The following is a 23,579-nucleotide window of genomic DNA, read 5'->3' on the forward strand; positions in this document are numbered from 1 at the left end:
CCCCTGAGGATGGGCTTCATGGTCTCCAATAGAAGCCTGGTAACTGCCCCCCTCCCCGCCATAACCCCGGTTGCTGGCTCTTCTTAGAGCACAAACACCATCACCTGGAAATAAACCCCATCAATGGACACCCTACCTCCCCCGCCAAAGATCATCATATGGGCCCAGGGAGGAAAAGTATAGGAACGGAGATTCCTGCAAAGCCAGAGTTAGAAACTTGATTGAGGAATATGATGTGTGTGGCTGAGCAGAACAGCAGAGAGTGCTTCCAAGTCCTGTGTGCTCAGGGCAGTGCTGGGAGGTCTGGGGAAGCCCCTGCCCAGGGCCCCACAGTGCTGTTATATCTTGCAGCACTACTATCAGTCCTCAGTAGGTCCCAGTCTGGCCCTCTCCTGACCAGAAATCCGGTTCTGTTTTGTGAGAGGTGTGACCCAGACCCTGAGGACGTAACCAAAGTTCCCACAGCTAGCTGAGCGTTACAATCCCTCTGTCTTCAACAGGCATGTCAAGAACCAGAAGACTCTCGTTTACAGAGCTGGCTCAGGTCATTATAACCTGCAGAGGAGAAAGCCTGAGTTCTACAGGGACAAATACTTCCCTTCCTTTATTCTTGGCAGCTGAGACCTACTGAAAGCTCGGTGATTGATGAGGGTCCAAACTCTCTCTCCACCCACCCTCCTTCCTTCAAAGGGGAAAGAAAATCTGTTCTCTTAAAAGCTGGCATGGACACCAATAATGAAAACAAACAAGTGCTTGAGAAGCAACAGCTAAATCAAGTTTTTCCACCTTGTTCCAACTGCTTGTCCCCTAACCCAGGCCCTCTCCAACCTGATCCCATTTCTCTTTCCTTACTCCCCTTCTCACCATTGCCTTCGTCTCCTGGGTTCTCACTCTAAATGCTGCACCAAGGTCACTGCCTTCTCAACGCTTCCTGGATGATGCACCCTCATCCAGGTTTGGATCTTCCCATGCAGAAAGGAAGACGTGTCGGGAATTGCTTCAGCTCCAGGATCTTCTCGTTGATGTAGTTTGGGCTGCAGCCATCATAAGCACAGCTCCCAGAGCTGGCTGAAAGCTTGTGAGTGAGGCCCAGCAGTTGCCAATATCGTGAGAGTCTGAAGAGCTGGTGGGAGACCTCCAAGTTGCCAACCTCTCTGAGATGTCAGAACCTGCCATCAGCCACCTGAGAGAATGTGAGTAATGAAGACAAATTCAACTGAGGCTCATGTGTTCTCAAATGTAGTTCCTACAATATGGAGAATCACTTCCAGCTAGGCCTCTCCAATAAGAACTTCATTTCTACTTCACTTTGCTAAGTTTGAGTGAGAAGGTATAGTTTTTTTTGTTTTGTTTTGTTTTTTGCGGTACACGGGCCTCTCACTGTTGTGGCCTCTCCAGCTGCGGAGCACAGGCTCCGGACGCGCAGGCTCAGTGGCCATGGCTCGTGGGACCAGCGCTCCGCGGCACGTGGGATCTTCCCGGACTGGGCACAAATCCGCGTCCCCTGCATCGGCAGGCGGACTCTGAACCACTGCACTCCCATTCAAGTCAGACGGTGTCCTAATGGAAATCTCACAGACTTTGTCAGGTGGATCCAGTTTCCAGTGCCAGCTCAACTCCTCATTAACTGATGTGGGGCAAAATACTCAACTTCTCTAAGCTGCTTTTTCTCATCTGAGCATAACTATACCAATCCTGCAGCATACAGAAAAAGATTAGAAATGCTATTTGTAAAGCATCTGGCCAGTGCTTGGCACTTACAAGATGCAGAGTAAATGGTCTGTGGTGATAATAACAGAAGCTCTATCTTACAGGAACTTCTTTATAGCATATCTCACTACTTGATATATATTTATTGGTTTCATGTCTGTCATCCCTACAAGAATGTAAGGTTCTTGGAGAGCAGGTAATTTGTTTTGTTCATTGCTGAATCACAGCACCTTGAATAGTGTCTCATGCAAAATAAATATTTTGCAAAGGAATGAAAGGGTGAAAAAAGACAAGGAAGTCTGGGTCTTTAGACCTGATTGACTGCTTAAAGTACTTAAGCATTGTAAAGAATATGAAAGGAGGCGAAGACTGGTCTCTGGCTGAGACGTCTCTGAGATCTGTCTCCCCTTCGTTTCCACTTCTATCGCTCTAAGGTTGCATTTCTGAACTTCAGCACTATTTTTTGTTGTTGTTTTAAAGCTCAGATTTTTGTTTTTTGGCTATGCTGCGCAGCACGCAGGATCTTAGTTCACCGACCAGGGATCGAACCCCTGCCCCCTGCAGTGGAAGTGTGGAGTCCTAACTGCTGGACCTCCAGGGAATTCCCTTGAACTTCAGCACTACAGTATTGACATTTGGGGCCAGACAGGTCTTTGTTGTCTGTGTGGGTCGGGGTGGGGGGTTGGGGGGGTGTCCTATGCATTGTAGGATGTTTAGCTGCACCCCTTGTCTCCACCCACTAGATGTCAGGAGCACCTGTCAGTTATGACAAGACTACTCCAGATTTTGCCAAATATCTTTGGGGGGTCAAAATCTTCCCTGGTTGAGAACCCCTGGTCAGGGACACATCATTAGGCCAGCCTGGTACAAGAGTCTTCCATCTATCTACCTGATCTTCCTACAAAGCAGATCTGGATCTCTTGACTTTCTACAAATCTAATTCAATTGTGTAAACTGCTCTGCTCAAAAGCCTTCAAGACTTCCTAATACCACTGAAATAAGTCAAGATCTCCTAACTTGCAAAGGCTCTCCCTGGATTCTAGATCTAACCTACTGCTCCAGTCTCACTGCGCACTCTCCTACACATGGTCTACAATCCAGCACAGGTGAACTGGTCCCACATCGTGGAACAGGCTCTCTGCTTTCCATAGTGTCTTTGCCCTCTAACCTTTTCCCAAGACCTGATTTCATTCTTTCCAGAGAAACTGAACACCAGGGGCTGCCAATCTCCATTCCTCCCAAGCTAGGGAGGAAGGGCACCTAAGCCTAGAAATTAGAAATACGGTAAATTTTATGTTCTCATGAGTGGAGTCCATCAAAGAAGACAAAAAACCCACTGGAAGAGGATTGGTAACAGCACCATCACCACCTTCTTGACGCTTCCTTGACGCTCTGAACTCCTCGGCCCTGTCTGTAACTCTTTCTCAGGGAGCCTTCTCTTACTCCACCTAACACCAGAACTTGTTTCTGCAAGTTTATCTACTCCACAGTTTGGGAGCTCTCTGAGTGCAAGGAGCATGTCTGAGCTGTGTTCGTGTCCTCACTGCCCAACACAAGGGCGCACAAGGACGCGATAGGGCCTCGGTGAACCAGTGTTTTATTCACGTAAACCACAAGGGTAAAAGGCTCTGCGCCTTTCAAAGCACACTTCACGGGGAAAGAGAGCGGACAGGAGCCTCCAAAGGGCGACAGGTCCCGTACACCAGCCTACCATGTTCCCAGGCCTCTCCAAACAGAGGGAGGAAGCACCGGGTCACGGCCACTGAGAGCCTTCCCGTCACAAGACCCAGGACATCATGAGAGCCTCAGGGGAGAGGGCGGAGCCGCGGAGCTCCAGCCCGCCCCGCCGCGAAAAGCCTCAAACGCGCGACTCACCCACCTGGTCGCATTTCCCAGAGCGCGCGGCCTGAAGCTGCCGCGGGGCAGGCCGGGACTTCCAGAAAGCCTGACGAATGCGCAAGGGCTAAGCCGGAAAACAGCGTCGCCGGATACGCACAACCCTGCCCAGCTGGTTCCGCCCCCCCGCTAATCGACAGCAGTCTTCCCCAATGAGGAGACGGGTTCCCCGTTTGCGTCATAACCTGGACCAATAACGCTGTTCGAAAACCTGGGGCCCTGGATCTGGACGTTTGTTAATCCCTCCTATTGGTTACTGCTGCTGTTCTGCTCGACAGGATGTTCCACTTCTCTTACTCGGAAGGGTCTTTGTACCAGGCCTACCCGGACTCATACCCTACTTACAGATGAGACAATGACAGTATCAAAAATACGTAACGCTTACTATATGTTTGGCACAGTTTTATACACGTACACAGTAACTTATCCTCACACCAATCCTATGAAGCCAGTACTATTACCGTCCTCCAGACGAGAAAACTGCGACAGTTTAAGTGACTGTCTAATCACAGAAGTAGGACTAGAACTCGCTTCTAACCCAATGCTTTTCTTCCCTCTGTTTTAATTTTTTCATATTCCACAAGTATCGCAAAACATTCTCATTTAAAAATGAAGCCTCTCGGGCTTCCCTGGTGGTGCAGTGGTTGGGAGTCTGCCTGCCAGTGCAGGGGACGCGGGTTCGAGCCCTGCTCTGGGAGGATCCCACATGCCGCGGAGCGGCTGGGTCCGTGAGCCACGATTACTGAGCCTGCGCGTCTGGAGCCTGTGCTCTGCAGCAGGAGAGGCCGCGATGGTCAGAGGCCCGCGCACCGCGATGAAGAGTGGCCCCCACTTGCCGCAGCTGGAGAGGGCCCTCGCACAGAAACGAAGACGCAACGCAGCCATAAATAAATAAATAAATAAAATTTAAAAAAAAAATCATTCCCTGGGGGGGAAAAAAAAATGAAGCCTCTCATCCCTTAACTCCCAAGTTACACTCCCTCTCCAGAGGAAATAACTGTCATTAGTGTGTATGTCTTGCTGGATCTTAATCTGTAATTTTGTCTACTTAGTGTACCTTACAAGTTTTTCTGTTTCAATATATCAACCTCATCTTTTTTTTTTTTAAACTCCTGTGTTTGGCATTTACCATTATGTGTTCAATCTTCAATCATTTCCCTTTTGATGGATATTCAAATACTTTCCTAATTTTCGTGTGTGTGTGTGTGTGTGTGTGTGTGTGTGTGTGATTCTGGATTGGGATATTCTGAATATATTCTGAAGAGGGAGCTCATGGGTTGGGATAAGAGTGTGTGGGAAAGAAAAGTGGAGGCTTCTCTCTGCCTTTATTCTGGCCCCACTTCATCCATCCATCATTTATAAACAATCTGGTTGCACAGTGAGAGTAGTACTCCATCAGGATATAAATGGAGGGAGCTGGGATGTGATATAGACTGATAAACCTCCTTAGGGTAAGTATACCATCTTTGATTAAGTACAACACTGAGCAGTTTTCTCTAAGCACTCGCACATGCACTATCTACTTTGATCCTTACATTGTTCCTGCCATTTACTATATCCACATTTCAGATGATGAAACAGAGTGCTAGAGAGGGTTAATAAAACATAAGCCTGGGACATCTTGATGTGGCGGAAAGCAAGGAAATGCTCAAGGAATATGGGGACAAGTCAAAAAACACAAAAGCCAGTTTGAATGGACTCCCAGTGATGAAACAAGGGACAAAAATATAATGATATTAAAAAGCTATAAACCATAGAATAGAATAGGAAACATTGATTCTGTAAGATGTAAATAAATAAAAGATTAAATTGAGTTTCATTAGTATCAGGATATTTAAGTAGTTTCAAAGTATTTCCCTGTAAAATGCTTATTAATTACAAAATAGGAAATAATGGAAAAGCCTAGCAGACACCACCTTCATTTAGTGATCCAAGTAGCATCACTAGTAATGGGAGACATTGAAATTTACAACACCTGTCTTAGTCTGAAGACATTGAAATTTACACCACCTGTCTTAGTCTGCTTAGGCTGCCATAACTAAATACCACAGATTGAGTGACTTAAACAATAGGAATTAATTTTCTCACAATTATGGAGCCTGGAAACCCAAGATTAAGGTTCTGGCAGGATTCAGTTTCTGGTGAGGGCTCGTTCCTGGCTTGCAGAATGCTGCTTTGTCTACAGTTGGCCTTTCCTTTGACTGTGTGTGGAGAGAGAAAGATCTCCCTCTCCTTCTTCTCTTTGTAAGGTCACCAATCGCATCAGATGAGGGGCACACCCTTATGATACCACTTAACCCTAATTACCTCCTAAAGGCTCTATGTTCAAATACAATTAATTACATTGGGGTTTAGGGTTTCAATATATGAATTTTCAGGTGGGGTACAAATTCAGTCCATAGCACCACCTGACAGCATACGATAAGAAGAATGCAACATCACATGTGTGGAATTCCTGACAAAGATGACCTGAATCTAACTATGAGGAAAAAACTGAAATTGAGCTATGTTCTACTAAATAACTGGATGATCTTTTAAAGTGTCAGGGTCACGAAAGTCAAGAAAAGACAGAGGAACAATTTCAGACTGACAGAGACTAAGGAGACATGACAACTACATGCAACATGTAATTTTGAACAGAATCCTTTTGCTATGAAATGCATTGTTGGGACAACTGGCAAAAGCTGAATGGGGTCTCAGGATTAAATAATATAATGTATTGATGTTCATTTAGTAATTTTGATGGCTACATGGTGGTCCTGTAGGAGAACGTCCTTGTTTGTTAGAGATACACAGTAAAATATTTGGGGAAGATAGAGTATCATGCTGTCAACTTACTCTCAAATGATCCAGGGAGAGAAAGTCCTTTATATCATGCTTCCAACATTTCTGTAAGTTTGTGATTATTACACAAAGAAAAAAATTTGGAAAAGGCACAAGCTTTAGAGTCAAGAGTACTTGGGTTTGATTCCCAGACCTACCACTGTGTACTGGGAGCACATTTCCTCTTGTGCTCCAATGTCCTCATCTTAAAATGGGGATGGTGTAGGTTGTTGTGATGATTAAAGGAGTTGATCCTATAAAGGGTTTAGATTGTTACATAGCCCAGGATAAGTACTCAGTAAAGTTGATGTGCTCAACCCATCTATATAGTCAAATAAACTGGATTTCTCCACCCAATCGTTAATGGAGTGTCCAAATTAGCCTGTAATTTAGCATTCACATACTAGAGCATAAGCTCACCAAGCCAAAGGCACTTTCCAATTCTTATTTCTCACCATCTCCTTTATTCCAACATCTCCTAACCACAGCCATGTAATTGAAACTGAAGTCTGTGAAGACGGAAAAAGGACTGACTCCCTTCATTGACAGGTTCAAAATTTAGTTATTGCACTCACTTTGCTAGGATACAGGGCAAGGTGGGACTTGGACAGACTCTGTGAAAGGCTCTAAGAGACGGGCTCTTAAATTCACTTAAATCCAATGACCACACTAGCATATTCAAATTCTCTACATTTATATTTTACTAAGGTTGGTGAACCTTCTATAGTTCTTGGTACATCTTTTGTTTTGCATTTTTTTGAATATCCAACTGAATAAGACACAAAACATATTTTTTCTTCTGAAACCCTAGAAATGGAACGTCAAAGTCCTTAATAACAAGGAGCTTTCCTCACATTTAATGGATTTTTTCCCAATTTTTGACTTTGTTTCAAGCACACCACTGAGAATGGAAGATGAATATGTGTACACTTTGATGATGGCGTATGTGATCCCCATGATGCATTCATGTCCCAAGCTTTTTCTCCTCCCTGTAATTCTCTGTGTCTTACTATGCCCCTAAATGCAAGTTAGATTCAAAACGTCCTGTACTTTCCGTAGGGAGACTCTGCAAAACTCTGAAGTGTCTGAAGAACGCCTGTCTATTTTCTTCCTATTTTCCCCCAAGTAATTTTGCAATTTAAACGAATTAGCTAGGGGATATCTCCTTGGAAAATACAATTCTCATAAATTAATCAACTGGCATTCTGGTGTGTATATCAACTTAGGAGTTTAGTCATTGTGATTCTACCTCCTGAGAACTTCATCTAATCTGAGTGTGCTGATCAATAAAACTTTTGAGCCTGCACGACTCTGGACTTTGATGAGCTCACCAAGATTATGCTGCTAGGTGGCTAGTCCTGGAGACATACTTCAGTATTACTGGGTAAGGAACAGAGACAATAGGTCATGGTTCTGATCTACAACTAGAAAAACAAATTCAGGCTGGGACAATATAACTAGATGTCTTTGGGGAGGCATTATGCAAATGTGGAAAGAGGGGAAACGTCATTGTTTGTTCAGCATTGTCCAAGTGACAGGATGACCCCAAAGTGGCAAATATGAAAATGGTTCATATGACATTTTTAGTTCCTAGTGTGAAAAAGGGAGATTCATGGGGCTTGTTAATTAATTCAACTCACTAATTATTGAGCATCTACTATGTATAAGGCATGTGTTTAGGTGCTGTGAAGGACACAAGACTCTTTAGAAAGTAGCCCTAAAATCATTGATCATCTTTTCTCTGGTAATGTAGTTGCCAGGTAACTTTCTCATATCAACCCAGCTTCTCTCCCTGGGGAAAGAACATATGAACTGCAGTGGCAGGTGTGGATTCCCCTGGCAATTCTAGTGATGTGAAGAATCACGTACTGGCATTCTAATTCCAATACCTGAGTTCTTTGGTAAGTCATGGCGTGCTGGACTGATTGCTGAATTTTAGAAACTTTAGGGGTGAAAGACTAGATCATGAGGCAGAGGAAATGCTTTACAAATGGATGATCTTTCCTGGGCTCTTAAACTTGCTTAAGGAATCTGAGAGCATTCCATAATCCACTGACCATACTAGCATATCCAAATACTGGTAGCAAATCTGATGGCTGGGACTTTGGTGAGGAAATGATTTAATTAATTAATTTTTTGGCTATATGGCATGCGGGATCTTAGTTCCCCGACAAGGGATCAAACCTGCACCCCCTGCAGTGGAAGCGTGGAGTCTCAACCACTGGACAGCCAGGGAAGTCCCAGTGAGAAAATAATTTAAATAAAACTATTTAATTAAAAGAAAAATGGTCTTGGGAATTCCCCAGCAATTCAGTGGTTAGGACTCCAGGCTTCCACTGCAGGGGGCACTGGTTCGATCCCTGGTCGAGAAACTAAGATCCCACAAGCCGGAGGGCACGGCCAAAAAGAAAAGAAAAGAAAAATGGTCTTCTTACCATTTCCTTTTTTAATTTAATTTTATTTGCTTTTTATACAGCAGGTTCTTATTAGTTATCCATTTTGTACATATTAGTGTATACATGTCAATCTCAATCTCCCAATTCATCACACTGCCATGACACCCTGCCCAACGCCACTCTCCCCCCTTGGTGTCCATATGTTTGTTCTCTGCATCTGTGTCTCAATTTCTGCCCTGCAAACCAGTTCATCTGAACCATTTCTCTAGGTTCCACATATGTGCGTTAATATATTTGTTTTCTCTTTCTGACTTACTTCACTCTGTATGACAGTCTCAGGATCTATCCACATCTCTACAAATGATCTGATTTCATTCTTTTATGGCTAATATTCCATTGTATATATGTACCACATCTTCTTTATCCATTCATCTGTCGATGGGCATTTAGGTTGCTTCCATGTCCTGGCTATTGTAAACAGTGCTGCAGTGAATATTGGGTGCATGTGTCTTTTTGAATTATGGTTTTCTCTGGGTATATACCCAGTGGTGGGATTGCTGGGTCATATGGTAACTCTATTTTTAGTTTTTTAAGGAACCTCCACGCTGTTCTCCATAGTGGCTGTATCGATTTACATTCCCACCAACAGTGCAAGAAGGTTCCCTTTTCTCCACACCCTCTCCAGCATTTGTTGTTTGCAGATTTTCTGATTATGCCCATTCTAACTGGTGTGAGGTGATACTTCATAGTAGTTTTGATTTGCATTTCTCTAATAATTAGTGATGTTGAGCAGCTTTTCATGTGCTTCTTGGCCATTGTATGTCTTCTTTGGAGAAATGCCTTCTTTGGAGAAATGTCTATTTAGGTCTTCTGCCCATTTTTGGACTGAGTTGTTTGCTTTTTAATGTTGAGCTGCATGAGCTGGTTACATATTTTGGAGATTAATCCTTTGTCTGTTGATTCATTTGCAAATATTTTCTCCCATTCTGAGGGTTGTCTTTTCATCTTGTTTGTAGTTTCCTTTGCTGTGCAAAAACTTTTTTTGTGTGTGTGTGTGCAAAAACTTTTAAGTTTCATTAGGTCCCATTTGTTTATTTTTGTTTTTATTTCCATCACTCTAGGAGGTGGATCAAAAAAGATCTTGCCGTGATTTACGTCAAAGAGTGTTCTTCCTATGTTTTCCTCTAAGAGTTTTATAGTCTCCAGTCTTACATTAGGTCTCTAATCCATTTTGAGTTTATTTTTGTGTACGGTGTTAGGGAGTGTTCTAATTTCATTCTTTTACATGTAGCTGTCCAGTTCTCCCAGCACCACTTATTGAAGAGACTGTCTTTTCTCCATTGTATATCCTTGCCTCCTTTGTCATAGATTAGTTGACCATATGTGTGTGGGTTTATCTCTGGGCTTTCTATCCTGTTCCATTGATCTATATTTCTGTTTTTGTGCCAGTACCATATTGTCTTGATTACTGTAGCTTTGTAGTATAGTCTGAAGTCTGGGAGCATGATTCCTCCAACTCCAATTTTTTCCCTCAAGACTGCATTGGCTATTCAGGGTCTTTTGTGTCTCCAAACAAATTTTAAGATTTTTTTTTCTTGTTCTGTAAAAAATACCATTGGTAATTTGATAGGGATTGCATTGAATCTGTAGATTGCTTTGGTTAGTATAGTCATTTTCACAATATTGATTCTTCCAATCCAAGATCATGGTATATCTCTCCATCTGTTGGTATCATCTTTAATTTCTTTCATCAGTGTCTTATAGTTTTCTGTATACAGGTCTTTCGTCTCCCTAGGTAGGTTTACTCCTAGGTATTTTATTCTTTTTGTTGCAGTGGTAAATGGGAGTGTTTCCTTAATTTCTCTTTCAGATTTTTCATCATTAGTGTATAGGAATGCAAGAGATTTCTGTGCATTAATTTTGTATCCTGACCTTTACCATATTCATTGATTAGCTCTAGTAGTTTTCTGGTGGCGCTTTTAGGATTTTCTATGTATAGTATCATGTCATCTACAAACAATGACAGTTTTACTTCTTCTTTTCCAATTTGTATTCCTTTTATTTCTTTTTCTTCTCTAATTGCTGTGGCTAGGACTTCCAAAACTATACTGAATAAAAGTGGTGAGAGTGGACATCCTTGTCTTTTTCCTGATCTTAGAGGAAATGCTTTCATTTTTAACCATTGAGAATGATGTTTGCTGTGGGTTTGTCATATATGCCCTTTTTATGTTGAGGTAGGTTCCCTCTATGCCCACTTTCTGGTGAGTTTTTATAATAAATGGGTGTTGAATTTTGTCAAGAGCTTTTTCTGCATCTATTGAGATGATCATATGGTTTTTCTTCTTCAATTTGTTAATATGGTGTATCACATTGATTGTGTATATTGAAGAATCTTTGCATCTCTGGGATAAATCCCACTTGATCATGGTGTATGATCCTTTAATGCGTTGTTGGATTCCGTTTGCTAGTATTTTATTGAGGATTTTTGCATCTATATTCATGAGTGATATTGGTCTGTAATTTTCTCTTTTTGTAGTATCTGTGTCTGGTTTTGGTATCAGGGTGATGGTGGTCTCATAGAATGAGTTTGGGAGTGTTCCTTCCTCTGCAATTTTTTAGAAGAGTTTGAGAAGGATGGGTGTTAGCTCTTCTCTAAATGTTTGATAGAATTCACCTGTGAAGCCATCTGGGCCTGGACTTTCGTGTGTTGGAAGATTTTTAATCACAGTTTCAATTTCATTACTTGTGATTGGTCTGTTCATACTTTCTATTTCTTCCTGGTTCAGTCTTGGAAGATTATACCTTTCTAAGAATTTGTCCATTTCTTCCAGGCTGTCCACTTTATTGGCATAGAGTTCCTTGTGGTAGTCTCTTAGGATGCTTTGTATTTCTGCGGTGTCTGTTGTAACTTGTCCTTTTTCATTTCTAATTTTAATGATTTGAGTCTTCTCCGTTTTTTTCTTGATGAGTCTGGCTAATGGTTTATCAAGTTTGTTTATCTTCTCAAAGAACCAGCTTTTAGTTTTATTGATCTTTCCTATTGTTTTGTTTCTATTTCATTTATTTCTGCTCTGATTTTATGATTTCTTTCCTTCTACTAACTTTGGGGTTATTTTGTTCTTCTTTCTTTAGTTCCTTTAGGTATAAGGTTAGATTGTTTATTTGAGATGTTTGTTGTTTGTTGAGGTAGGATTGTATTGCTATAAACTTCCCTCTTAGAATTGCTTTTGCTGCATCCCATAGGTTTGGGATCGTCGTGTTTTCATTGTCATTTGTCTCTAGGTATTTTTTGATTTCCTCTTTGATTTCTTCAGTGATCTCTTGGTTATTTCGTAAAATATTGTTTAGCCTCCATGTGTTTGTGTTTTTTACTTTTTTTCCCTGTAATTGATTTCTAATCTCATAGCATTATGGTCAGAAAAGATACTTAATATGATTTCAATTTTCTTAAATTTACTGAGGCTTGATTTGTGACCCAAGATGTGATCTATCTTGGAGAATGTTCTGTGCACATTTGAAAAGAAAGTGTAATCTGCTGTTTTTGGATGGAATGTCCTATAGATATCAATTAAATCTATGTGGTCTATTGTGTCATTTAAAGCTTGGGTTTCCTTATTAATCTTCTGTTTGGATGATCTGTCCATTGGTGTAAGTGAGGTGTTAAAGTCCCCCACTCTTATTGTGTTACTGTCGATTTCTTCTTTTATAGCTGTTAGCAGTTGCCTTATGTATTGAGGTGCTCCTATGTTGGGTGCATATATATTTATAATTGTTTTATCTTCTTCTTGGATTGATATCTTGATCATTATGTAGTGTCCTTCCTTGTCTCTTGTAACATTCTTTATTTTAAAGTCTATTTTATCTGATATGAGTATTGCTACTCCAGCTTTCTTTTGATTTCCATTTGCATGGAATATCTTTTTCCATCCCCTCACTTTCAGTCTGTATGTGTCCCTAGGTCTGAAGTGGGTCTCTTGTAGACAGCATATATTTGGGTCTTGTTTTTGTATCCATTCAGCAAGCCTGTGTCTTTTGGTTGGAGGATTTAATCCATTCACGTTTAAGGTAATTATCAATATGTATGTTCCTATTACCACTTTCTTAATTGTTTTGGGTTTGTTTTTGTAGGCCCTTTTCTTCTCTTGTGTTTCCCACTTAGAGAAGTTCCTTTAGCATTTGTTGTAGAGCTGGTTTGGTGGTGCTGAATTCTCTTAGCTTTTGGTTGTCTGTAAAGCTTTTGATTTCTCCATCGAATCTGAATGAGATCCTTGCTGGGTAGAGTAATCTTGGTTGTAGGTTCTTCCCTTTCATCATTTTAAATATGTCATGCCACTCCTTTCTGGCTTGTAGAGTTTCTGCTGAGAAATCAGCTCTTAACCTTATGGGAGTTCCCTTGTATATTATTTGTCATTTTTCCCTTGCTGCTTTCAATAATTTTTCTGTGTCTTTAATTTTTGCCAATTTGATTACTATGTCTCAGTGTGTTTCCTTGGGTTTATCCTTTATGGGACTCTTTGCGCTTCCTGGACTTGGGTGGCTATTTCCTTTCCCATGTTAGGGAAGTTTTCGACTATAATCTCTTCAAATATTTTCTCAGGTTCTTTCTCTCTCTCTTCTCATTCTGAGACCCCTATAATGCGAGTGTTGTTGTGTTTAATGTTGTCCCAGAGGTCTCTTAGGCTGTCTTTATTTCTTTTTTCTTTATTCTGTTCCGCAGAGGTGAATTCCTCCTTTCTGTCTTCCAGGTCACTTATCTGTTCTTCGACCTCAGTTATTCTGCTATTGATTCCTTCTAGTGTAGTTTTCATTTCAGTTATTGTATTGTTTATCTATGTTTGTTTGTTCTTTAATTCTTCTAGGTCTTTTTTAAACATTTCTAACATCTTCTTGATCTTTGCCTCCATTCTTTTTGGAGGTCCTGGATCATCTTCACTATCATTATTCTGAATTCTTTTTCTGGAAGGTTACCTATCTCCACTTCATTTAGTTGTTTTTCTGGGGTTTTATCTTGTTCCTTCATCTGGTACATAACCCTCTGCCTTTTCATCTTGTCTATCTTTCTGAATGTGGTTTTTGTTCCATAGGCTGTAGGATTGTAGTTCTTCTTGCTTCTGCTGTCTGCCCTCTGGTGGATTAGGTTATCTAAGAGTCTTGTGCAACTTTCCTGATGGGAGCGACTGGTGGTGGGTAGAACTGGCTGTTGCTCTGGTGGCAGAGCTCAGTAAAACTTTAATCCACTTGTCTGCTGATGGGTGGGGCTGGGTTCCCTCGCTGTTGGTTGTTTGGCCTGAGGTGACCCAACCCTGGAGCCTACCTGGGCTCTTTGGTGGGGCTAATGTCGGACTCTGGGAGGGCTCACACCAAGGAGTACTTCCCAGAACTTCTGCTGCCAGTGTCCTTGTCCACATGGTGAGACACAGCCACCCTCTGCCTCTGCAGGAGACCCTCCAACACTAGCAAATAGGTCTAGTTCAGTCTCCTATGGGGGTCACTGCTCCTTCCCCTGGGACCCGATATGCACACTACTTTGTGTGTGCCCTCCAAGAGTGGAGTCTCTGTTTCTCCCAGTCCTGTCAAAATCCTACAGTCAAATCTCGCCTTCAAAGTCTGATCCTCTGGGAATTCCTTCTCCTGTTGCCAGACCCCCAGGTTAGAAGCCTGACGTGGGGCTCAGAACCTTCACTCCAGTGGGTGGACTTCTGTGGTATAAGTGTTCTCCAGTTTGTGAGTCAACCCCCCAGCAGTTATGGGATTTGATTTTATTGTGATTGTGCCCCTCCTTCTGTCTCATTGTGGCTTCTCCTTTCTCTTTGGATGTGGGGTATCTTTTTTGGTGAGTTCCAGTGTCTTCCTGTTGATGATTGTTCAGCAATTAGTTGTGATTCCAGTGCTCTCGCAAGAGGGAGTGAGAGCACGTCCTTCTACTCCATCGTCTTGAACCAATCTCCTTCCTACCATTTCTCATTCAACATTGGATAAGGCAAAAGGGAAAATGGAATGTAGACATAAAATAGAGGTTAAACAAGATGACAGGGGGCATATGACTGGGAAGTGTGGGTAGATAGACTGAAACATTAAGAAAAGACAAAGAGAGATGGACAAAGATGATGGATGGATAGGGTGCAAAGATGAATTCTTGGGTTTTCAACTGGGGCTAATAAAACCTGGCTTGATTTTATGGAATTATATAAGATACTGCCAAGTGGAGGTGCTTTCTTTAGAAAAGTACAGAATTCTCTAGAAATACAATAATACATATGTAATATTTATTACACGTAATAAAATGTGGACAGCAGTGACAGTGAACTAAGTCTGTACTAAGTCAACAACCTCTGAGTCATTGATGACACATCTGCCCTGTTATCTGTGGTCCACAGTAGGATATTTGGTAAAGAAGTGTAGAACATTAGAAATAACATTAACGGGCTTCCCTGGTGGCGCAGTGGTTGAGAGTCCGCCTGCCGATGCAGGGGGCACGGGTTCGTGCCCCGGTCCGGGAGGGTCCCATGTGCTGCGGAGCAGCTGGGCCAGTGGACCAGTGGACCATGGCCACTGAGCCTGCGCGTCCGGAGCCTGTGCTCCGCAACGGGAGAGGCCGCAGCGGTGAGAGGTCCGCGTACCGCAAATAAATAAATAAAGATAGAGAACGGACTTGAGGATATGGGGAGGGGGAAGGGTGAGCTGTGACAAAGCGAGAGAGAGGCATGGACATATATACACTACCAAACGTAAGGTAGATAGCTAGTGGGAAGCAGCCGCATAGCACAGGGAGATCAGCTCGGTGCTTTGTGACCACTTGGAGGGGTGGGATAGGGAGGGTGGGAGGGAGGGAGACGCAAGAGGGAAGAGATATGGGAACATATGTACATGTATAACTGATTTCCTTTGTTATAAAGCAGAAACTAACACACCATTGTAAAGCAATTATACCCCAATAAAGATGTTAAAAAAAAAATCCCTTTAACCTCAAAAAAAAAAAAAAAAGAAATAACATTAACCATGTACCAACAGCTTAGTGCTGTCAAGAACATGCTTGTACTGCGGTCAGTACTCCTCACGTTCACCTGGCCAGAGAGAATGAGAAAAAGCTTGTAGAGATGAAGAGATGGTAAATGATAGTTTTCCCTTCCTTCAGCTGACTTCCCCAGCAGCCTCCTCAGCGCCCCCTTCACCTCCTTGTTCCTCAGAGTGTAAATGAGAGGGTTCACCATGGATGTGACCACAGAGTAGAAGAGGGAAATGAATTTGTCCTGGTTGCTGGTCTTAGCTGGAAGCAGATACCCATAGATAGCTGAGCCATAAAAGAGCCATAAAAGAAGAGTACCACCATAAAAGAGCCATAAAAGAGGAGTACCACCACCAGATAAGAGAGGCACGTGTTAAAGGTCTTTCTCTGTCCCTTGGCCGAGTGGATCTTCAGCACTGCCTGAGCTATGTAGCAGTAGGAGATCAGGATGATGCTTAATGGGACAGTGGTGAAGAAGGTGCAGACACCATTGAGACTTGTGTCTCCACAGGCTAGTTTGATCATGGCGGGCACCTCACACAGGAAGCTGTCCACCCTCTGGTGCCCTCACAAAGGGAGCTGCAGAGTGAAGGTTGGACCACAGAGTTGCCCAAGCCACCCAAACAGGCAATGGCAGCCAGCAGCCAGCAGAGCCAGGGGTTCATGATGGTGGTGTAGTGCAGGGGCCAGCACACCATGACATAGTGGTCAAATGCCATCACCAACAGCAGGATGCACTCAGTAGCCCCTAGCCAGAGGAAAACATTGAGTTGGGTCACACAGCCACCATAGCTGATGGTCTTGTCTGATCCCCACAAGATGATCAGCACTTGGGGGACTGAGCTAGTAGTAAAAGCAAGATCCAGGGAGGAGAAGTTGCTGAGGAAGAAGTACATGGGTGTGTGGAGCCGGGCATCCAGGCTGGAAAGCAGGATCATGGTTGAGTTCCCAACAAGGGTCAGCAAGTAGGAGAAGAGGATGACTACAAAAAAGATTATCTCCAGCTGGGGATGGTCAGATACACCCATCAGAATAAAGCTCTCCAAGGAGCTGCTGTTGGCCCTTTCCATCTCTGGTTGCCTTCAGTCACTTGAGGAATCTGTCCAGGGACAACCAGGAGTAAAGCAAGTGAAGAAGCTACTGGATTAGGTGGATCTGCATCAGTGCAGGTCTGATGTCACCGACCTTTGTAGTTAAGTACCAATTTAAATTTTATGATTGCAAGGTTTCATTGCAATCCCCAAACACTGTCAGTCCCACAATGAATGGAAACTTTATTCCATCTGAATATCAACATGAGCTATCACAAAATGAAGGAAGTGCTTCACGAAGAACAAAAAGATCAGTGTCTTCAGTTCAACACAGTGATGACCCAAGAAATTCATCTTTGCACCCTGTCCATCCATCATCTTTGTCCATGATGAAGGAGTGTGAACTCCTTCAGTTCAAAAGGGTAGAGGGAGTTGACCATTGGAACTAAATGTGGAAATTCTCAAAAAATACTAATTTCCCCAGCCAAGATTTTGGTATACTCAGGGGAGGGGTGAGCAGACCTGCTGTATTTGGAAGAATTCCCCAAATGTTTCTGATAAATTTCTTCCCTTCTCTTCTATATCCCTCCCCTCCCAAGTGAAAACTCCTGGTCCTGAAAGATGAAGTTTGAGGGAGAAGGTGATGAGTCTATACAATCATGAAAAGAATGGGAAGCATGAATATAGACATATTCACCAAATACAGAAGATACAAACACGTGAGTTAAAAAGAGGTAAATGTAGAACAGAACAAAACTTCATGTAAGCTCAAGTACATGTAGGTGGAACAGGCTAAAGATAGAAACAGGGTCTACCCCAAAAGGAGTTAAATCAGTTACAGGATACCCATAATTAGAAAAGGAAAATAGAAGATTTCAGAGGGGATCCCCGAAAGTTTGAGGTATATGACCACTATGCCCACCTCTAAACCATGGAGTAATTCTTAACATCTCATAAACAAAAATTACCTCTTGTTAATAATGGGCCAATTACCATCTCCCTTCATGGGGCAAGACCTAGGCTTTACTGAAGATCACAAACCAAAGCCCATCCCCCTTCTTTGGCTAATAAATAAAAGGATCTGGGCTTCCCTGGTGGCGCAGTGGTTGAGAATCTGCCTGCTAATGCAAGGGACGCGGCTTCAAGCCCTGGTCTGGGAAGATCCCACATGCCGCGGAGCAACTAGGCCCGTGAGCCACAACTACTGAGCCTGTGCGTCTGGAGCCTGTGCTCCGCAGCAAGAGAGGCCGCAATAGTGAGAGGCCCGCGCATCGCGATGAAGAGTGGCCCCCGCTTGCCACAACTAGAGAAAGCCCTCTCACAGAAACGAAGACCCAACACAGCTCAAAATCAATTAATTAATTAATTAATTAATTTTTTTAAAAAAGAAATTCTGACTTCCTAACTGCAAGGAAGTCAGAATTTAAAAATAAATAAATAAATAAATAAAAGCATCTGAGAAGAAAACAAAAATAGTCTTGGGTCAGCTGTCCTCATCTGGAAGCTGAAGACTGGGAGTAAATGCTCTGCTCTTCCTCTGGATCATGACATGTCCCACAGGAACCCTGGCTGCCACGCCCAAATAGCAGGCTTGATGGGAGTTTCTACTCAAGGGAAGTGTGCATGTGTGCTTATCTGGTTCTGGTGCTCTAGACAGGGACCACTTGGCTACACCTCTTGGCTGAAGACCCTGAGAACTGTCGTTTTCATCAATAAGCAGCAAATATACTGGAGATCCTAATGCTATATCCCACCCAGATGTCAGGCAGGAAATCTTTTCTAATTGTCTGTTTCTTTATGTCAACAAGGTAGTCCTTCTTTTGAGTCAGGGATGATAAAGATTTCAGAGCACTTTTCTACCCTCCTTCATACCTCTATCGAATACCTTGAGAAGAGGTGACTACTTAGGGCTTCCCTGGTGGCACAGTGGTTAAGAATCCACCTGCCAATGCTGAGAACACGGGTTCGAGCCCTGGTCTGGGAAGATCCCACATGCCGCAGAGCAACTAAGGCCATGCGCCACAACTACTGAACCTGCACTCTAGAGCCCGCGAGCCACAGCTAGTGAAGCCTGCGCGCCTGGAGCCCGTGCTCCGCAACAAGAGAAGCCACCACAATGAGAAGCCCGTGCCACAATGGAAGAGTAGCCCCCGCTCGCCACAACTAGACAAAGCCCCAATGCAGCCAAAAATAAATTAATTAATTAAAAAAGAAGAAGCGGTGACTGCTTATTCTTTTCATTTAGGACTTAAGGGAGCTGAGGAACTGAGGTACCAATCTGGAAGCTCATATTTCTGTTATTCCTGGTATCCATCTCACTACCTCCTCCTAGAAGTGCCTGTCCTCTTGTACCCCTAGGGGAAAGAAACACAGACAGACATGGCCCATCTTCTTCCATAAGTTGTCTGGTCTCTGGGTGGCTGATGCTTTGTGTCTGCTCAGCTGGGGACTCTTTCGGTCCCCACTCTATGCATACCAGTCAGCACAGAAAAAGGAAAGTGTATATAGTGGGAGACTGTTGACCCCAGGCACTCAGAAACTCCCAAGCAAACATGAATATAACTTCAAGTTTGAATTCAGCAACTTGACTGCTCTTCAGGATGTTTTCCACCCTTAAAAGGTCTCTCCACTTGGTTCCTAGCTCTCTTGTAATCTGGAATGTTAAATTGATCCGGCACTATTTGCATTTTAAGAGGAGCCTAGAAAGGACAATACTGAACTCAGAGGATGCGCCATGTATGGTGCAATTTAGGAGCACCCAGATGGAGTTTGTTTGGCTACAGAAAGATTTTTAGGAATCACTCATGTATACATAGATGGTTCCCATCTTGGCCTGTCCGTAAATTTGTTTCGAACTTTCAGGATATTGAGAAGAGCAGCCAAGACCTGCTTCTTAAAGATAATCCTGGGTGTGGTAATTACCCACCTTCGCCCAGATTTCTGCCCATTCCTCCCCTAAATTTTACCACAATTCTCAATTGGCCACTCATGGATTAGCCACAGCAAATATGGAATTTGGAGTTGGCTTTCTCCTGTCATGGAAACTGCTCCTGAGCTGTCAGCACTCCCCATATGTGGGTGCAAGTTCTCAGAATTCAAGTCTTGCTTTAATATTAGCCTGAGTAATAAAAGGAAAGGGAATCATACAAAATAAAAACAAATAAATAAACCTAATCCTGAATTCCTGACCCTGGCAGGGAAGTTTTTATATATGTTTTATTTTAAAATACTTCATTTATGTGGGAGACAGTTGACAGTCATATTCCTGAGAGCTCAGTTTGTGCCTATCTTGCATCTAAGGTCTAAGTTAACCTTTTCATGATGACTTGGTCAGAACTGGAGATAAGGTTTTCAGTGTAAACATTGTGGCAGTATGGCAGGCAAGAGCCACATAACAGAACAAAATTTGCCTAGAAGGTTGAAGTCTAAGGTGGATTTCAAGTATTTGATGGGGTGAACAGGAGTTCTACCCCCGAATCTTAGAATTCAAGAATTAGAGATGTGGGAATCGGGAAGACGGTGCAAGAGTAAGACGTGGAGATCACCTTCCTCCCCACAGATACACCAGAAATACATCTACATGTGGAACAACTCCTACAGAACACCTACTGAACGCTGGCAGAAGACCTCAGACCTCCCAAACGGCAAGAAACTCCCCACGTACCTGGGTAGGGCAAAAGAAAAAAGAACAAACAGAGACAAAAGAATAGGGACGGGACCTGCACCAGTGGAAGGGAGCTGTGAAGGAGGAAAGGGTTCCACACACTAGGAAGCCCCTTCGCAGGCGGAGACTGCGGGGGGCGGAGGGGGGAAGCATCGGAGCCGTGGAGGAGAGCACAGCAACAGAGGTGCGGAGGGCAAAACGGGGAGATTCCCGCACAGAGGATCGCTGCTGACCGGCGCTCACCAGCCCGAGAGGCTTGTTTGCTCACCCGCCGGGGTGGGCGGGGCTGGGAGCTGAGGCTCAGGCTTCCGTCAGAGCGCAGGGAGAGGACTGGCGGCGTGAACACAGACTGAAGGGGTTAGTGCCCCACGGCTAGCCGGAAGGGAGTCCGGGAAAAGGTCTGGACCTGCAGAAGAGGCAAGAGACTTTTTCTTCCCTCTTTGTTTCCTGGTACGCGAGAAGAGGGGATTAAGAGTGCTGCTTAAAGGAGCTCCAGAGACGGGTGCGAGCCGCGGCTAACAGCGCGGGCCCCAGAGACGGGCATGAGACGCTAAGGCTGCTGCTGCCGCCACCAAGAAGCCTGTGTGCGAGCACAGGTCACTCTCCACACCTCCCTTCCGGGGAGCCTGTGCAGCCCGCCACTGCCAGGGTCCCGGGATCCAGGGACAACTTCCCCGGGAGAATGGGAGAACACACGGCGAGCCTTGGGCTGGTGCAACATCACACCAGCCTCTGCCGCCGCGGGCTCGCCCCGCATCCGCACCCCTCCCTCCCACCCCGGCCTGAGTGAGCCAGAGTCCCAGAGTCAGCTGCTCCTTTAACCTCGTCCTGTCTGAGCGAAGAACAGACACCCTCCAGAGACCTACACGCAGAGGCGGGGCCAAATCCAAAGCTGAGCCCTGGGAGCTGTGCAAACAAAGAAGAGAAAGGGAAATCTCTCCCAGCAGCCTCAGGAGCAGTGGATTAAATCTCCACAATCACCTTGATGTACCCTGCATCTGTGGAATACCTGAATAGACAACGAATCATCCGAAATTGAGGAGGTGGACTTTGGGAGCAGCGATATATATATATATTTTTTTTCCCCCTTTTTCTCTTTGTGAGTGTGTATGTGTATGCTTCTGTGTGTGATTTTGTCTGTATAGCTTTGCTTTTATCATTTGTCCTAGCGTTCTGCCTGTCCATTTTTTTTTTCTTTTTAAAGAAATCTTTTTCTTGGGCTTCCCTGGTGGCACAGTGGTTGAGAGTCCACCTGCCGATGCAGGGGACACGGGTTCGTGCCCCGGTCCGGGAAGATCCCACATGCCGCGGAGCGGCTAGGCCCGTGAGCCATGGCCACTGGGCCTGCACGTCCGGAGCCTGTGCTCCGCAACGGGAGAGGCCACAACAGTGAGAGGCCCGCGTACCGCAAAAAAAACACAAAAAACTCTAGATGGGATCAATAGCAGAATAACTGAGGCAGAAGAATGGATAAGTGACCTGGAAGATAAAATAGTGGAAATAACTACTGCAGAGCAGAATAAAGAAAAAAGAATGAAAAGAACTGAGGACAGTCTCAGAGACCTCTGAGACAACATTAAACACACCAACATTCGAATTATAGGGGTTCCAGAAGAAGAAGAGAAAAAGAAAGGGACTGAGAAAATATTTGAAGAGATTATAGTTGAAAACTTCCCTAATATGGGAAAGGAAAAAGTTAATCAAGTCCAGGAAGCACAGAGAGTCCATACAGGATAAATCCAAGGAGAAACACAACAAGACACATATTAATCAAACTGTAAAAAATTAAATACAAAGAAAACATATTAAAAGCAGCAAGGGAAAAACAACAAATAACACACAAGGGAATCCCCATAAGGTTAACAGCTGATCTTTCAGCAGAAACTCTGCAAGCCAGAAGGGACGGCAGGACATATTTAAGTGATGAAGGAGAAAAACCTACAACCAACATTACTTTACCCAGCAAGGATCTCATTCAGATTTGATGGAGAAATTAAAACCTTTACAGACAAGCAAAAGCTGAGAGAGTTCAGCACCACCAAACCAGCTTTACAACAAATGCTAAAGGAACTTCTCTAGGCAAGAAACACAAGAGAAGGAAAAGACCTACAATAAAAAATCCAAAACAATTAAGAAAATGGGAATAGGAACATACATATCGATAATTACCTTAAATGTAAATGGATTAAATGCTCCCACCAAAAGAAACAGACTGGCTGAATGGATACAAAAACAAAACCCATATATATGCTGTCTACAAGAGACCCACTTCAGACCTAGAGACACATACAGATTGACAGTAAGGGGATGGAAAAAGATATTCCATGCAAATGGAAACCAAAAGAAAGCTGGAGTAGCAATTCTCATATCAGACAAAATAGACTTTAAAATAAACACTATTAGAAGAGACAAAGAAGGACACTACATAATGATCAAGGGATCGATCCAAGAAGAAGATATAACAATTGTAAATATTTATGCACCCAACATAGGAGCACCTCAATACATAAGGCAAATACTAACAGCCATAAAAGGGGAAATCGACAGTAACACATTCATAGTAGGGGACTTTAACACCCCACTTTCACCCATGGACAGATGATCCAAAATGAAAATAAATAAGGAAACACAAACTTTAAATGATACATTAAACAAGATGGACTTAATTGATATTTATAGGACATTCCATCCAAAAACAACAGAATACACATTTTTCTCAAGTGCTCATGGAACATTCTCCAGGATAGATCATATCTTGGGTCACAAATCAAGCCTTGGTAAATTTAAGAAAATTGAAATTGTATCAAGTATCTTTTCCGACCACAACGCTATGAGACTAGATATCAATTACAGGAAAAGATCTGTAAAAAATACAAACACATGGAGGCTAAACAATACACTACTTAATAACGAAGTGATCACTGAAGACATCAAAGAGGAAATCAAAAAATACCTAGAAACAAATGACAATGGAGACACGACGACCCAAAACCTATGGGATGCACCAAAAGCAGTTCTAAGAGGGAAGTTTATAGCAATACAATCCTACCTTA

General features: G+C 43.3%; 2 protein-coding genes across 2 annotated transcripts in view; both read right to left on the reverse strand.

Moving 5' to 3' along the window:
• Window positions 1-1,043: 1,043 nt before the first annotated feature.
• The window catches only part of ZNF75A (zinc finger protein 75A), a 62,413-nt gene continuing 39,877 nt past the window's right edge, over window positions 1,044-23,579 (reverse strand). Inside the window, 1 exon segment of the mRNA XM_060285290.1 lies at window positions 1,044-1,183. Coding sequence (XP_060141273.1) covers window positions 1,163-1,183 — 21 coding nt within the window. The 3' untranslated portion in view covers window positions 1,044-1,162.
• On the reverse strand, window positions 3,569-16,901 carry OR2C1 (olfactory receptor family 2 subfamily C member 1). Its single transcript, XM_070043554.1, is given in 4 exon segments — window positions 3,569-3,673; window positions 15,884-16,116; window positions 16,158-16,424; window positions 16,427-16,901. Coding segments are annotated over 4 exon segments (1,080 nt in total).

This window comes from Globicephala melas, chromosome 15 (assembly GCF_963455315.2).
Source record: "Globicephala melas chromosome 15, mGloMel1.2, whole genome shotgun sequence".
Taxonomy (NCBI): Eukaryota; Metazoa; Chordata; class Mammalia; order Artiodactyla; family Delphinidae; genus Globicephala; species Globicephala melas.